Source organism: Schistocerca cancellata, chromosome 4 (assembly GCF_023864275.1).
Source record: "Schistocerca cancellata isolate TAMUIC-IGC-003103 chromosome 4, iqSchCanc2.1, whole genome shotgun sequence".
In the NCBI taxonomy this organism is placed as follows: Eukaryota; Metazoa; Arthropoda; class Insecta; order Orthoptera; family Acrididae; genus Schistocerca; species Schistocerca cancellata.
The window spans coordinates 638,388,590-638,405,406 of record NC_064629.1 but is presented as its reverse complement, the minus strand read 5'-3'; the positions used below and the strand labels follow the sequence as shown (position 1 = coordinate 638,405,406).

At 44.2% G+C, this 16,817-nt stretch overlaps 1 protein-coding gene across 1 annotated transcript in view; it reads right to left on the bottom strand.

Annotated features, from left to right (window-relative positions):
- LOC126183426 (KN motif and ankyrin repeat domain-containing protein 3-like) overlaps positions 1-16,817 on the bottom strand; it is a 429,549-nt gene that overhangs the window by 173,180 nt on the left and 239,552 nt on the right. The window contains exons 5-6 of the mRNA XM_049925400.1: positions 12,552-12,685; positions 630-710 (exon numbers count right to left, since the gene is read on the bottom strand). Of these exons, the coding sequence (XP_049781357.1) occupies positions 630-710; positions 12,552-12,685 (215 nt within the window). The remainder of the gene's footprint in view (positions 1-629; positions 711-12,551; positions 12,686-16,817) is intronic.

Sequence of the window (16,817 nt, the reverse complement as noted above, 5' to 3'; positions counted from 1 at the left end):
TTCGATAAATAACTACATTATTATTGTTTATGTTATGAAAGTTCCTAGTGATGTTTAGAGGCTCATGATGGCTGATTATACGAGTATATTTAACAGAGTTCGCTGACATGCTTCTTTGCTATGGGAAAGCACGATGCAGCAGTCGAGCAGCAAGGCGCCGTACGAACAGGCGCTGGTTGTCCATTTGGCTCAAGCGATCCGTGAAACACCTGGCTGTTTTGAGCATGTTGGCCAATCACTGGCACGCAGACACCAGTTATACATAAATGTCAACGGATGAAATTTTCGCAAACATCTCTAAAACAATATTTATCGCAGCAGTTTGAACACACCGTGTGTATTTCTAATAAAGGCAGTTGTTTACCATTTGTATAGAATAAGAAACAGTACTGCGCGGTAAGACGTGGAGATCATGATGAATTTTTGCACTCGAAGAACAGAAATATTTGAAACGCGGTGGAATAACATGTGCAGTGAGGTTATTACCGGTTAGGACGACGGTAAACCATTTTCCTTCATAGTTACAGTGAGAACTTTCCAAGCGGAACGCAACTCTAAACTTAAGAAGGCCAGAAGCAAGTGTATTATTTTCTAAAGCAATGGCAGCTGACATCAACTTCTGTACTCACTTGCAGTATCGGTATTAGCTTCACTTGTTCTTCCAGTTCTCGCATCCGTTCCAGACTCACAGCCATCTGCTCTCGGATAGTCTGGAAAACAACACAGTAAGAAAAACAAAGTTTAATTTATATCTGCGCTCTAAATAGAATTAGTAATTTGCCATCATACATACAGGGTGAATCACCTAAAACTTGCCCAGCAAACATTGAGGAAATGGGAAGTGCTGTTGATGTACAGTTTTCGAAGAATGGATTAGTAGTAAGGGCTCGTATTGTTAGCCAATAAAGAGCTTGTAATGATATTTAGAAAGTGTACTTTTGTGCAAGCATACGCTTTTTAAAATGGAACAATGCCTGTTGACATTAACAGGGTAATAGCAGGGGATATCGTATTTTGAAAAGTTCCCACACCGACACGTATACAGTATCAGTGGTAGCACACATGCTTGCAGCATTCACTAGTTATGTGGATTCTGACCAGTAACTAGAAAACCGTCCATCACACGTTGTGTTCAAAGTGAACACCGGCAGCGGTAATACACGCTTCCAGTCTGGAATGGAACGACTGCTGCACACATGCTACAGTAAACATTTCAGCTGAGATGTCCGAGCGGTTGCATATCATCGGGTTAGGTAGTATGTCCTTGTAGACAGCATCTTTGAGCTTTCCCCACAGAATAAAGTGTACAGGCGTCAAATACGGAGAACGACCGAACAAGGTGCAGACCCTCTTCGCGCAATCCAACGATTTAGCAACGATTCATGAAGATATACTGTAGTACATCGTGCACTATGGGCTGGACAGCCATCATGTTAGTACCACAGATTCCTCCTGGTCTGCAGAGGAACATCTTCTAGCATCCGTGGAAGACGGTCTCTTAGGAGGTTGCGATACTTGTGCTCGTCCAATGTTCATTCAATGAAAAACTGGCCTATGAGCTGATGGTTCGCTATCCCCCACACGTTTACACTCCATGGACGCTGACGCTCAATCTGAAGAAGCCAACGGGAATTGTCAACATACCAATAGTGTATATTTCGGCGTTTTAGCTGGCCATGATTGTTAAATGTGGCTTCATCACTAGACAAGATGCATGATGCATCTGGAGTATCATGTCTTAATGCCCATGTACAGATGTTAACACGATTCTTATAATCGTTTCCATGCAGCTCTTGATAGATATCTGGCAGGGATGGAACCTACGTCAAAGGAGAATGCGTAAGACACTTGCCTGACTCATGTTACTTCCTTGCACGATTGCGCAGAAACTAATGTGTGGATCAACTGCAACAGCAGGAAGGACTGAATTTCCCCCTCTTCCTTCCATTACGTTGTCTAGGTGTTACACTACCACTCTCATGTAACTGGTTGAAGAGGTTGATACATAATTTCCGAGTCAGTTGGCGTCTGTTGGGATATCTTGCCGCATACACCGTACAAGAACGAACTGCATTCTTCCTACACTCTCCATCCACCATGAGTATGTCGGCTTTTTCTGCATTGGTAAATCTCATCGGCCACTCACGACCTACTGATTGGACTGTAACACACAAACTGACTAGCAAGTTAAGTCCCATAGTGCTCAGAGCCATTTGACTAGCAAGTCGTAATGCACTCAGGGAACACACATGCATCCTGTAAGCAAACATAACAACATCGTATGTAGCAACGACTCAAGTTGAATAGCACAAGCAAGTGACGATGTGGAAAATTTTCAAAATACGATGTCTCATAAACGTCTCTCACTAGAAACCTGCAACAAACAGTACTGACATTAATGTCAATAGGCACTGGTCCATTTAAAAAAGTGTATGTTTGCAAAAAAAAAAAAAAAAAAAAAAAAAAACACTTTTACTACAATCTGTTTATTGGCTAACAATATGAGCCCCTGACTACCAATCCATTCTGTGAAAACCTCACATCGGTATCACTTTCCATTTCCGCAACATTTGCAGTGCAAGTTTTAGAGAGGACGACGGTTCAATCCCGCGTCTGGCCATCCTGATTTAGGTTTTCCGTGCCCTAAATCCCTCCAGGCAAATGCTGGGATGGTTCCTTTGAAAGGGCACGGCCGACTTCCTTCCCTAATCCAATGAGACCGATAACGTCGCTGTCTGGTCTCCTCCCCCAAAACAACCCAACCAAGTTTTAGGTGAGTCACCCTGTATGTCACATGCTTAGTATTTTCAAAAAACGAAGGAAGTTTGATAAAACGTTCAAAAACTATCACTGTACTTCATTCTTTAGCTTATACTTACGGTAAAGCGCCTATTCATAACACGTTTCTGATCCCTCTTTGTGCAGCAAATACTGTAACTAAATACACTCCTGGAAATGGAAAAAGAACACATTGACACCGGTGTGTCAGACCCACCATACTTGCTCCGGACACTGCGAGAGGGCTGTACAAGCAATGATCACACGCACGGCACAGCGGACACACCAGGAACCGCGGTGTTGCCCGTCGAATGGCGCTAGCTGCGCAGCATTTGTGCACCGCCGCCGTCAGTGTCAGCCAGTTTGCCGTGGCATACGGAGCTCCATCGCAGTCTTTAACACTGGTAGCATGCCGCGACAGCGTGGACGTGAACCGTATGTGCAGTTGACGGACTTTGAGCGAGGGCGTATAGTGGGCATGCGGGAGGCCGGGTGGACGTACCGCCGAATTGCTCAACACGTGGGGCGTGAGGTCTCCACAGTACATCGATGTTGTCGCCAGTGGTCGGCGGAAGGTGCACATGCCCGTCGACCTGGGACCGGACCGCAGCGACGCACGGATGCACGCCAAGACCGTAGGATCCTACGCAGTGCCGTAGGGGACCGCACCGCCACTTCCCAGCAAATTAGGGACACTGTTGCTCCTGGGGTATCGGCGAGGACCATTCGCAACCGTCTCCATGAAGCTGGGCTACGGTCCCGCACACCGTTAGGCCGTCTTCCGCTCACGCCCCAACATCGTGCAGCCCGCCTCCAGTGGTGTCGCGACAGGCGTGAATGGAGGGACGAATGGAGACGTGTCGTCTTCAGCGATGAGAGTCGCTTCTGCCTTGGTGCCAATGATGGTCGTATGCGTGTTTGGCGCCGTGCAGGTGAGCGCCACAATCAGGACTGCATACGACCGAGGCACACAGGGCCAACACCCGGCATCATGGTGTGGGGAGCGATCTCCTACACTGGCCGTACACCAATGGTGATCGTCGAGGGGACACTGAATAGTGCACGGTCATCGAACCCATCGTTCTACCATTCCTAGACCGGCAAGGGAACTTGCTGTTCCAACAGGACAATGCACGTCCGCATGTATCCCGTGCCACCCAACGTGCTCTAGAAGGTGTAAGTCAACTACCCTGGCCAGCAAGATCTCCGGATCTGTCCCCCATTGAGCATGTTTGGGACTGGATGAAGCGTCGTCTCACGCGGTCTGCACGTCCAGCACGAACGCTGGTCCAACTGAGGCGCCAGGTGGAAATGGCATGGCAAGCCGTTCCACAGGACTACATCCAGCATCTCTACGATCGTCTCCATGGGAGAATAGCAGCCTGCATTGCTGCGAAAGGTGGATATACACTGTACTAGTGCCGACATTGTGCATGCTCTGTTGCCTGTGTCTATGTGCCTGTGGTTCTGTCAGTGTGATCATGTGATGTATCTGACCCCAGGAATGTGTCAATAAAGTTTCCCCTTCCTGGGACAATGAATTCACGGTGTTCTTATTTCAATTTCCAGGAGTGTACTATCTCAGAATCTCAAGCAAATTAAAAAAACGAATTGTTCATGAGCCAAGGCAGTCATTAGTATTACTGCCTAACAACTTGGTGAGCACAACTCCATATTGTTTGCTGAGACCCAGCCACTCACCATCAGTATCATCAGCACACAGACAAGGAAAACGAAATAGGTAATAGCAAAACAAAAGTCGAAATGACAAACTCAGTTTTCAAATGTTCCTGTCTACATTGTGGAATTCCTGAATTACATAAATGATTAACTATAATTCATAGCGGGTTCCTTAAGCAGAATGTTTGCTCAAGCGACTGGAAGAGCGGAAAAGTTTGTCTTCCAAGCGAAAATCGCCGAAAATGACACATAGAATTACTGTCCTATATGTACTGCCTACTCCTTGAAAACGTAAACAAAAGACTTTCTCCGTGCACGGTCTCCTAAAATACACAACTCGCACTCCATCATGCATTTCATTCTAAGGGTTGAGTAACCAGGCGGAATGAGAGGTTTCTGACGTTATAAAAGTTTCTGATTCAGTACCACCACGGGGGTTATTACATACAAGTATGATTCGTAACTGTTTTCAAACGCAGAACACTGCACATTACTCTGGGAGAAAATTCACCCACTGACTCAAAAGCAGTTCCAGATATGCTTCAGAGAAGTGTAAAATGCCCATTACTGCCCGCGTTAAACAGGTGTATACGGCATACTCTCTAGTTCAAAACATGTCATGCAACCTACCTAGGGAGCACATTGTGCTCATGTGGGAGCGATCTAGATGCTTGTACATAGCGTGCGCTTGTATGTGATAGAGACACTTAATATTTATGTCATCTCTCTTGGACGCCTATGTGCTACTCATGACAATTTTGTAAGGCCTGCGTGTTATAGGCAACTATTAATATCACCATTGGTTGCCTTGATGTTGTAACCTGTATGTGACCTAAGGTCCGATGATGGCGGCTTTAGTTTCGCCGAAACCGATAATCATGGAATAAAAATAATTCCTGCGATCTTGGCTAACAGTGTATTGTGTTACTACCTACGTGTATACGTTTTGCATTCTAGAGACGCAGAAATTGTTAATGAACATTTGACCAAAGGATGGAGACACGAGATAAACATGCGTCGTCTCCATCGCAGATTAAATCTGACTAGCGAATGATGCTGAAAGAAATAAGTCAAACTGAACGCAGAGAAGTTAACTACGGTCTATTTCAACCAGAAAAGATCTCTATTACAGGAAAATCTCACGGAGCCCTGCTGTCCGGTGCATGGGTAGAAAAAAAACTCATCTCTCTTTTCCTGATCGTTTAGCTAAAAGTCTCTACTACACTCTTACAGTACACATGAGTACGATACTATCAAAGATACTATGTGGCAATAGCGTCTGGAAATTAACGAGTAAAATACGTCTCAACGAAATGCATATACCTCAGAATGTATGTCTTATATGGATTTTCCGGGGAACATACACTCGACACTCTGAACAAGCACTACGACTTATATAATAATATGTTACACATAGAGATTTAGAAACAATCTACATAGTAAGATTGACCTTAAGACAATTGGAACGAACAGGCACAACAAATCCATGTCCCTTGCACTGATTCAACGTTCCCAAGAAATTATCCAACATGGCATATACTGTGACTCTTAAAACCCTTTTCCAAAGCGATATCAAGTGAACATAACTCTCACATATTACAGGCAGTGATAATGTGGAGGCCGCCTGGAGACGATGAGACTTCATACTCGGAAAAAAAAAAGAATGAAGAATCATTCTATCGCCGACGAAGGCCGCGAATGGGGAATCCACTTGCATAACTGACTTTGACAAAGGGCGGACAGTTATGGCCCAGTGACTGAGAAGCTGGCGGCTGTTCGCATGCAAGTGTTGTGAACATCTATGGAAAGTAGTTGAAGGATGATGAAACCACGAGTAGGCGACAAGTCGTAGGACGTCCGCACCTCAGCAAAGAACGTGGAGGTCGGGAGCTTGCCCACTCTGTAAAGTAGGGTACGCGGCGATCTGTGGAAGATCCGACGAAGAGTAAAATGTTGGTGCAGCGAAATTATTTCGGAGCACACAGTTCAGCGCGGATTGTTGAACATGGTGTCCTCAGCAGACGACCCTTATGTGTTCCAATGTTGACCTGACGACATCGTCAGTTACGACTGCGGTGGGCACTGGATCATCGTATTGGAGGGTGGATCAATGGGGCTTGTCATCTGGTCGGATGAATCACATTCCTCGTTAGACCAGATCTATGTTCATGTCCAGGGATACGGTCATCTAGGTGCATAGCTACTTGAAACACGCACCGCACCACGGATGCAGGCTGGAGGGAGCAGTATTATGCTATGGGGGACATTAACCTGGGCTACCATGGGACCTGTGATAGTAATTGAAGGCACCATCATATCTGTGGACTATGTAACCATTATTATAGACCACCTGTGTAGCTTCACGCTTGATGTCTTCCACGACGCCGATGGCATCTTCCAACAGGATAACTGTCGGTGTATGAGGCCAGAATCTTGCTACAGTAGTTTAAGAAGCATGATAGTGATCTCAGGTTGTCCTGAGCAACAAATTCATCTAGTCTGAACCATATGGAGCACATCTGTGAAGCTATCGGGAACCAGCTTCACACCCAGAAACCACAGGCCCGTGATTTATGGGAATTAAATGTCCTGCACGTAGACACCTGATGCCACATACCTCCGGAAACCTAACAAGGACTTGTTGAATCAATACAGCGCAGAGCCGCCTCTGCACTACGTTTCAAAAGTGGACCAACACACTATAAAGCACGTGATCATAATGTTTTGGCTAATTAGTGCAGCCGGCCGGAGTGACCGAGGGGTTCCAGGCGCTACAGTCTGGAACCGCGCGACCGTTACGGTCGCAGGTTCGAATCCTGCCTAGGGCATGGATGTGTGTGATGTCCTTAGGTTAGTTAGGTTTAAGTAGTTCTAAGTTCTAGGGGACTGATGACCTCAGATGTTAAGTCCCATAGTGCTCAGAGGCATTTTGAGCAAACAGTAAACGAAAGCAAAGAGTAATTTGGAAAAGGAATTAAAGTTCAGGGAGAAGGATTAAAAATTTTTAACTTTGCCGATGAAACTGAAATTTTGCCGGAGATGGCAAAGGACTTCCTTTAAACGGAAAGGATAATGTCTTCAAAAAAGTCCATAAGATAAACATCAACAAAAGAAAAACAATTTGCTGCACCTGGCGGAAACTAAGTCTGCAGTTCAGAAATGGTCGAGGAAGGGTCCAAGAATCCTCTTACGCAAACTCTGCTACTGGTTCTTCAGGTATAAGAGCGTCCAACAGATACGTCCCGGGGACCCTAGGTCAGTTTATAGCTGGTCGCAGAACCAAACCTAGCGATACTAAATGTATACTCTGTTCAAAATTACTTAAGGATTGACAGCTGTAGGAAGTAGTAGTGTGAGGCTCATGCCGGACATACGGCTCGTATTCAGCCAATCTTACGAGATCAGTAGCCACTGCCACCACCCTCAGTTGTCAAACATTCACCTCCATCACAACAACACTTTCTCCGGCACTTTGCTTCAGGTTCAAGCTTACTGTTGATCGTTCGTTGGCTCTGTGTTTTTGTTTCTTTTCGTTCCTTATATTGACGCGAATTGTTATTTTTGTTTTGTTTCGTGATGCTGAACAATGTCAGAACCAAGTTCGTCAAATTTTACGAGTTGAAACGTTCGACGTCGATCTCATAGTGTGGGAACTGCGGTACTACTACAGTTGAGCGAAAGGGTTCGCATGTTACGCGTCTATTTCGAGAAAGAAAAATTTAATAGAAGCCCTCTTACCTCCGTGAAGAGGTGATCGAAAGAACTGGGGCAGAATTGAATACAAATAAAAAAAATTATAGCAAATATTGGCAAGGATATGTACGAGAAGACAGAGGAAACTGGAGAAGCCGCGCGGGATTAGCCAAGCGGTCTCAGGCGCTGCAGTCGTGGGCTGTGCGGCTGATCCCGGCGGAGGTTCGAGTCCTCCCTCGGGCATGGGTGTGTGTGTGTGTTTGTCCTTAGGATAATTTAGGTTAAGTAGTGTGTAAGCTTAGGGACTGATGACCTTAGCAGTTAAGTCCCATAAGATTTCACACACATTTGAACATTTTTGAAACTGGAGAATAATAGGAGTTGAAGACTAAGGGGAAAAGGATGTTTGGATAAACGGATTACCAAAACAGATTCAGCTGTTGAGGATGTTCATGACTGTATCGCAAAAAAGGAACATATATCAGTTTGCTAATTATTGACCACCCTCAAGGAAACCGGGCGTTTTCAACGCAGTCGCACGTTTATAGTTATCCACAAACTCGGCTTTTAATATTGACGTTTCTTTCGCCATGAGCTGTTCATGGACAGGACAAATACTCATATATGTCTGGCTGATCTATAAACCTAGTGATCTGTATCGAACTGAAACCAAACACCGGCCAGAGTGGCCGAGCGGTTCTAGGCGCTACAGTCTGGAACCGCGCGACCGCTACGGTCGCAGGTTCGAATCCTGCCTCGGGCATGGATGGGTGTGATGTCCTTAGGTTAGTTAGGTTTAAGTAGTTCTAAGTTTTAGGGGACTAATGACCTCAGCAGTTAAGTCCCATAGTGCTCAGAGCCATTTGAACCATTTTTGAAACGAAACAGACGACCGTTTAGCTCTTGACGTGAAAACTGGCGGAGCATTGCGCCGTCACTTTTGACTCAAAGTACAGGGGCTGGACAAAAATATGGAAACACTGTGAGAACTGCGTGCTTGAACATAAATGCAGAGGCTAGCAAAGCGTGCAGGTTGCGCTGTTGTATTTGACCACGGACGGCAACTGTGCAGTATCCTCAATAGGTTCCAAGTGTCAGTCGTGATCCGAACACTGTTCTGTGTAGTTGTGAGCGCATTTTGTCGGAGCTAAGTGAATTCCAGCTTGGACAAATTGCTTTCGCTATAGTGGTGGGCGTTTCCGTAACCAAAGAAGCCGTAGTTCTTGGTGTTTCAAGAGGTACTGTATCGAAGATTTATTCCGTATTCAGGCAAAGTATAAAACATCATCCGCTAAGTTCCAACGCGGACAGAAGTATAGAGTGACCGCGACAGACGGTATTGAAGAGGATTGTGACGATAAACGGAAGAACGACAGCTGCAAAAGTCGCTGTAGAACTGAATGTTGCGCTCGCGTACCCTGTTAGCACCACGACAACGTGAAGGGAACTCCACAAGCAGGGAATTGCAGGGCGAGATGGAGATCCAAAACAACTCATCTGTAACGCAAATGCCCGTAACGGGAAAACGTGGCGCCGAAGACATTAAAATCTGGAATATGGAGAAATGGAGGAATGTCATTTTGTCGTATGAGTCTTGTATCCAGCTTCTGGCCGAGTTCAAGCCCCAAGACTGAAAAACGACGGGGATTCGGTGATGATTTGGGCAGCCATATCGTGGTATTCCGTGTTACCCGTGGTAACTCAGCTCGCTTGCATTACTGTCAAGGACTATGTGACCATTTTGGCTGATCGGGTCCATCCCATGGTACATTGCTTGTTCTATAATGATGATGCTGTGGTCCAAGGCGACAGCTCGCATAGTCCGGGACTGGTTTAGTGAGCACAAGGATGAATTGTCGCGTCTCCTGTGATCACTGCAGTCACAGAATCTCAGTATTACTGAACTTTGCGGTCTATTTTGGAGAGGAGGGTGCGTGATCGTTATCCACCTCAATCATCGTTAACTGAACTTACCACTGTTTTGCAGGAAGAATGGTATAATATTCCATTGAAAACGATACGGAACCTATTATTATCCACCCACGAGACAGCTGGAAGCTGTTAAGAATGTCAACGGGTTTGCTGCACTGTATTAGGCATGCAAGTGTGTTGTGTTTATTAAAATGTGTTGCCGTAAATAAAACTAATGTTAAAACATAGAGAAGTTCTTGCAGAACACAAAGCTGCCTGTTCCATCTTTGTACACTGAATAGTTTGCTAGTTGAATGAAATGTGAGACTACGTGCGTGTCCTATGCGTGATGCGACAACTACGCTCCGTGTCTCTGCGTGAACCTGCCGAATGTCAAGCCCTAAGTCATGTAAATTACTGGAAAGTGGTAATAGACATGTAGGATAGGAATACTAAAGATGGATAACAGTGTAAAAATAATGTATTAAAGAGTCCAAAAACTCCTGCTTTATACAAACCTTAAATTCAGAAATCATAGGAAAATGAATTATGCTGGTGAATAGGGCCATAAAAAAAAACACTGCAGTGGAAAAGTTTTTAAATAGGATGTGATCAAATTTGGTAAAGGTGCGTCCGAAATAACACACTTGATCCATCTCCACTAGGCAGAAAATTGGTAACAACTACAACAAAAGAAAAAGTTGAAGTTTATATCGACGAGCGCCCCACAAAACTACTTATTAAGGAGCTGGAGAAGCAGAGCTACATGGTCAGTGTGTTGCGCCATCGAGACATTACAAACACGAGGACCGAAATTCGCAGAACGAGACGTAGGTATCATCGGAAATTGCCCAGACCAGGACATCCGATCAACACAAACACAATGAAGAATTTTTACTGGAAACTTCCTTAGTACGAGTTTGATAGTTTTTTAAATTGAATCACATGCTTGATGTGAAAAGTACATAGTTTTGATGGATGGCACCTTTGATTATGCTACTAAATTAAGGTTTGCCCTACTTTTATTTACAGTTCATAGGTATATAGAAGGAATGTATATCACACTAGTTTTCTGTCTGCTGAAGGATATGACGATGAAGAGTTACATCACTGTACTCAACTCCGTTGAACACAAATGTTCCAGCACAGGAATGTGCTCCCAATCGAAGACTTTCGTCATCGTCGTTGTTTCGATCTCCATACCGAAAACTGGTTTGATGCAGCACTCCATGCAAGTCTATTCCGTGTAAAGCTCTTCATCGCTGCGTAACTACCGCAGTATACATGTATTTGAACCTTGGTTGTCTCCATCTATAATTTTTACCCTCCACTTTCTGCCATTTTCTTGATGCCTCAGGATCAGTCGGTCGCTTCTTTTAGTGAAACTGTCACATATTTTTCCCCTATTCGATTCAGAACCTCTTCATTTGTTATTCGATATATCCATCTACTCTTCAGCATTCTTCAGTAGCACTACATTTCAAAAGCTCTGAACTGCTTGTCGTCCACGTTTCATCTCCGCACAAGGCTACACTCCAGACAAGTACCGGGTGATCAAAAAGTCAGTATAAATTTGAAAACGTAATAAACCACGGAATAATGTAAATAGAGAGGTACAAATTGACACACATGCTTGGAATGACATGCTTTACAGTGCTGTTCACAACATTATTCCTCGACTACAGCTATTGTTGAGGAATGATGGTTGACATATTGAGCATTTCCTGTAAAGAACATCATCTTTGCTTTGTCTTACTTTGTTATGCTAATTATTACTGTTCTGATCAGATGAAACGCTATCTGTCGGACATTTTTTGAACTTTTGTATTTTTTTGGTTCTAATAAAACCCCATGTCATTCCAAGCGTGTGTGTCAATTTGTACCTCTCTATTTACATTATTCCGTGATTTATTCAGTTTTCAAATTTATACTGACTTTTTGATCACCCGGTATCTGCAGAAAGACTTCACAACACTTAAATTGAAATCTGATATTAACAAAGTCCTCTTTTTCAGAGATGCTTTCCTTGCTATTATCAGCTTGCATTTTATATCCTCTCTACTTCGGCCATCCTCAGTTATTTTACTGGCCGACTAGCAAACTCATCTACTACTTCTGGTCTCTCATTAATTTCCTCAGCATCGCCTGATTTAATTCTATTACAGTGCAGTACCCTTGTTTTAGTTTTGTTGATGTTCGTCTTATACTCTCTTTTCGGGACACTGTACAATTTAGCTTACTGGTGTAGTGCTGGAGTGGCCAAGAAAAAATCGTGGATCTGCTATCAGTTGTGGAGTTCGGGTACTGGTGCTAACTGCAGATTTGGGCAAGTTACAAAGCTGAGATTGTGATCATTTAAAAATCGCGAAGTTCGCGCGATTTGCCTGTATCAAACCTGTCTTCGAACTGAAGACCACAATATCACCCTATGTCACGCAAGTTGCACGGTTCACAAAGAGTGTAAGTGGATGGAGACAAGCTGTAGTTACCTGCAAGGCGCCGGTGCTCAGGCCGTTGGGAGAGGTGGCGCTGGCCACGCTGTTTGGACTCCTGGCTTCGAAGTCTGTGCGGCAGGCGGCCAAGCCATCCACCTCGTCGCTGATGTCGCCGTTCATCAGCCCGTCTGCAACAACCGAGGCTGCGTTTTAGTCTTCCGTCTGCTGGTCACGCTACTGTTGCCTCAGGAGAGGCCTGGGCTCTGCGGTTTCTACGGGTCATCTGGCCAGGTCCGCCAGGAATGCGAAGAGAGACCTTTTGGGAAGCTCGTGAACAAAGGAAGCGGTCAGGAAAGGACAGGCGCTCTGTCTGGCGGCTACTTCAACCCTCCGACCAGCCCCTCCGAGACCCTCCCGCAACCCCTCCTGCAGCCCCCTGTAATTTGTCATGTAGCAGCATCGCTGTCGACCGACGGTGGATGTCAGTGTGGCTGCGTCCCCTTCGCACACCCTTCTTTGTGCGTACAGTGTGCCGAGCCAGCCGAGGTGCGACAGAAAAGGTGGGGGGAACGGAGGGTTGCCGTCATTTAGCCGTAAAGACGCAGTGGGTGACATTCCAGTCTCAGTTAACAATGGCGTTGCCATGCTGCGTACAACGCACGGGAAATCGTGGACGCCCTCTAATTACCCACAGACTATATAGTACAAACTTCTATTTTCATTCAGTAATTAACTACGTTGAGCAAGCAGTAAAGGAAACAAAAGAAAAATTCGGAGTTGGAATTAAAATCCATGGAGAAGAAATAAAAACTCTGAGGTTCGCCGATGACATTGTAATTCTGTCAGAGGCAGCAAAGGACCTGGAAGAGCAGCGGAACGGAATGGACCGTGTCTTGAAAGGAGGATATAAGATGAACATCAACAAAAGCAAAATAAGAATAATGGAATGTAGTCGAATTAAATGCTGCGGGAATTAGATTAGGAAATGAGACGCGTAAAGTAGTAAATGAGTTTTGCTATTTGGGAGCAAAATAACTGATGATGGTCGAAGCAGAGACGATGTAAAATGTAGACTGGCAATGGCAGGAAAGCGTTTCTAAGGAAGAGAATTTTGTTAACATCGAGTGTAGATTTAAGTGTCAGAAAGTCGTTTCTGAAACTATTTGTATGGAATGTAGCCATGTATGGAACTGAAACGTGGACGATAAATAGGTTGGACAAGAAGAGAATAGAAGCTTTCGAAATGTGGTGCTACAGAAAAATGCTGAAGATTAGATGGGTAGATCACATAACTAATGAGGAGGTATTGAACAGAATTGGGGAGGAGTTTGTGGTACAACTTGACTAGAAGAAGGGATCGGTTGGTAGGGCATACTCTGAGGCATCAAGGGATCACCAATTTAGTATTGTAGGGCAGCGTGGAGGGTAAAAATCGTAGAGGGGGACCAAGAGAGGAATACACTAAACAGATTCAGAAGGATGTAGGTTGCAGTAGGTACTGGGAGATGATGAACCTTGCACAGGATAGAGTAGCATGGGCAGTTGCATCAAACCAGTCTCTGGACTGAAGACCACAACAACAACAACAACAATTAACTACGAGATGGAACCTGTGCAACAGCAGTTTGTCCTTAAGAACGAGAAAATCTTGTTATGTGTTGGCCATTTCATAGGAGTATGGGGGACAATGAAACTCATAAAACGGTTCATAATGAATACAGACAACAACAAAAATATAATCTACATGCTACATACTTCGGAATGCGGTCTTGGCGGAACGCCAGCAGATACAACATCTACAGGTAGCAGCACAAGAGATAACATGTATCCAGTAAGAGAATAACAAGCGCAGCAGATAACTGCTCTACGGAGGCGCAGATAAGGTTATGTTTCAATATCATAAGGTTGGAGGGGAATCGGAAATCACCTTGCATACTAGCAGTTATAATACGGCATGTTCTTCAGCTGACGAAGACAAAGAAAATTCATACAGTCTTAAAGTGAAGAATAGTGAATGTAAGAATTCAGTAACCAGGTTCATCGACGCTATGGCTCCTAGAATGATTGCAGACTATAACTGTGAAAGCAAAATATCTTTAGATCCAGTGATAACTCATTATCTAACGTACAACGGGATTTGAAATCATTGCGCTAAATTGTCTATATAGTAAGCTCGCCCCCCCCCTCTTTTTGTAGTTTTATATGTCTTATATTATTCATCTCGCGCATTATTGTTATTTTTATTTGTACCTTTCATATTATATACGTAACGTGAACAAGGGGAGATGGGCATTAATGACGGTATTGTGTCCACGGCAAGGAAAGCCTCTCAAAAGCCAGGGTGTTGTCGATTTCTTCCCCAATACATATTCAACTACTTTAGAGACGTCTGTCATAGAGAAAATAATTACATGAATGTAAAACGGCAGCAGGGAACACATGTGATTGGCAGCAGTTACTAATTCACAGTTATTCCCGGCCACAGAACAGAAAATAAACTAACATTTGTAATTTGAAATGGATGGGACAAGCCAGAGCCAGCTGAATATTTGAGTCGGGTGGCGAGGTGGGGTCAGGTGATTCTATAGGAAGGACGGGTGAATCCCCATACGCCACACACTTTAACTTATCGCAAACCATTAAATTGTTTTTGGGTTATGCTTTGCACAGAGATGCAGTCATCATGAGGAATATCGACTGTATTTAATGATCTCGCAGTATCGTGATCATTAGAGACACAACACAAGTTCAGGTGAATATGAGTGGTTAACGAAACTGAGGACGGTCAGGTGAGGATCTGAACCCAGCCTCTCCCGCACAGGAGCTCAATGTCTTAACTACAGTGTCACCTCGCTCGGGAGTAATTATATTACATCTATTTCGTGCACAATATTTCGTATTTAGAACTAAAAGTAAAACTAATTTTCTCGTATTCCAATGTCAACAAAAGGGGAGTGGGGAAATGAACTTTATAAAATGAATATACGAGAAACGTTTTGGTGTTACTGATTTCTTGGAGAAACTATGAGGAAAGAGAGAGCATTGCAGGACCAAAACGTGCGGCAATACAGAAGTTTTTGCCCACACATGTAGTGCGATGTGCTCAGATTTTTAATTCACCTCCACGGCACATTCGATGCAAGCAGCTTAGCAAAGAAAGACCCTCAGGAAAATAAAAACACAGAGTTCGAAGAGCTAGAGAAAATGGGAAGTGCATTTATTTATGAATAATGTCACCAAAAACACTCGTTTATTTTTTATTTACATAAACTATCGCTTAAATAAAGCCGGCCGGTGTGGCCGTGCGGTTCTAGGCGCTTCAGTCTGGAACCGCGTGACCGCTACGGTCGCAGGTTCGAATCCTGCCTCGGGCATGAATGTGTGTGATGTCCTTAGGTTAGTTAGGTTTAAGTAGTTCTAAGTTCTAGGGGACTGATGACCACAGATGTTATGTCCTATAGTGCTCAGAGCCATTTGAACCTTTTTTTTTTTTTTTTGCTTAAATAAATGTTACTTCCATTTCCACTATGAATGCCACCGCTTTTGTTATCAAATATTGAACACTGAGTTCACACTATAGTTACTTCGGTATGAGAAAGGAAACTGTAATTTCAACTATATTCTACTCACATACATGGTATTCGGAAATTCCCGGTACCGCAATCACGCCCGCTGACGGCGAAGGTACTTTTTCTTGAAGCCGTTGCGTAATTGTGGCGAAAAGGGTATGCGATGGAGTCGGACATTTTGGAGAAGGGTCCTGATAAACGCGACGAGCATCTCTTCCATTACCATGAGTTTTGCCATTCAGAAGGATCATTTCGGTATATTCTGCAAACGTGAACTCAACCATGTTGCTCTAAACGCTCACAGACATGTGTATGAGGCTCGATCCAGGTCAGAGACGTAGGATAGATGACAAATAACATCAGCCGATCCGACATAACCACCCCCCACCAGGACTACCCTGTTGCATACCTACCTAGCAAACATGTTTTCAAACGGCTGTAGCACGGAAAAGGTACGTTTCCGGACATTAATTCCTATTCAAAATATTATGTATTCACTCCCCTCTACCAGTCCTAGAATTTTGTAACAGGAATTTTCGAACACCCTGTGTGTGACCTACTGTAACATTTTTTCCTGATAATAAAATAAATCCAGAAATATTTTAACCAGAGAATTATACAATTTTACTAGACCACCTCCAAAAGATTACCACCCGGCAGCTGACTGTTCCACACCACATCAATATGTTTTTTTTGTTGGTGTTGTACCCGCAAAAGCACTGGAGTCTGATTAATTAGCGGTGTGAATAAC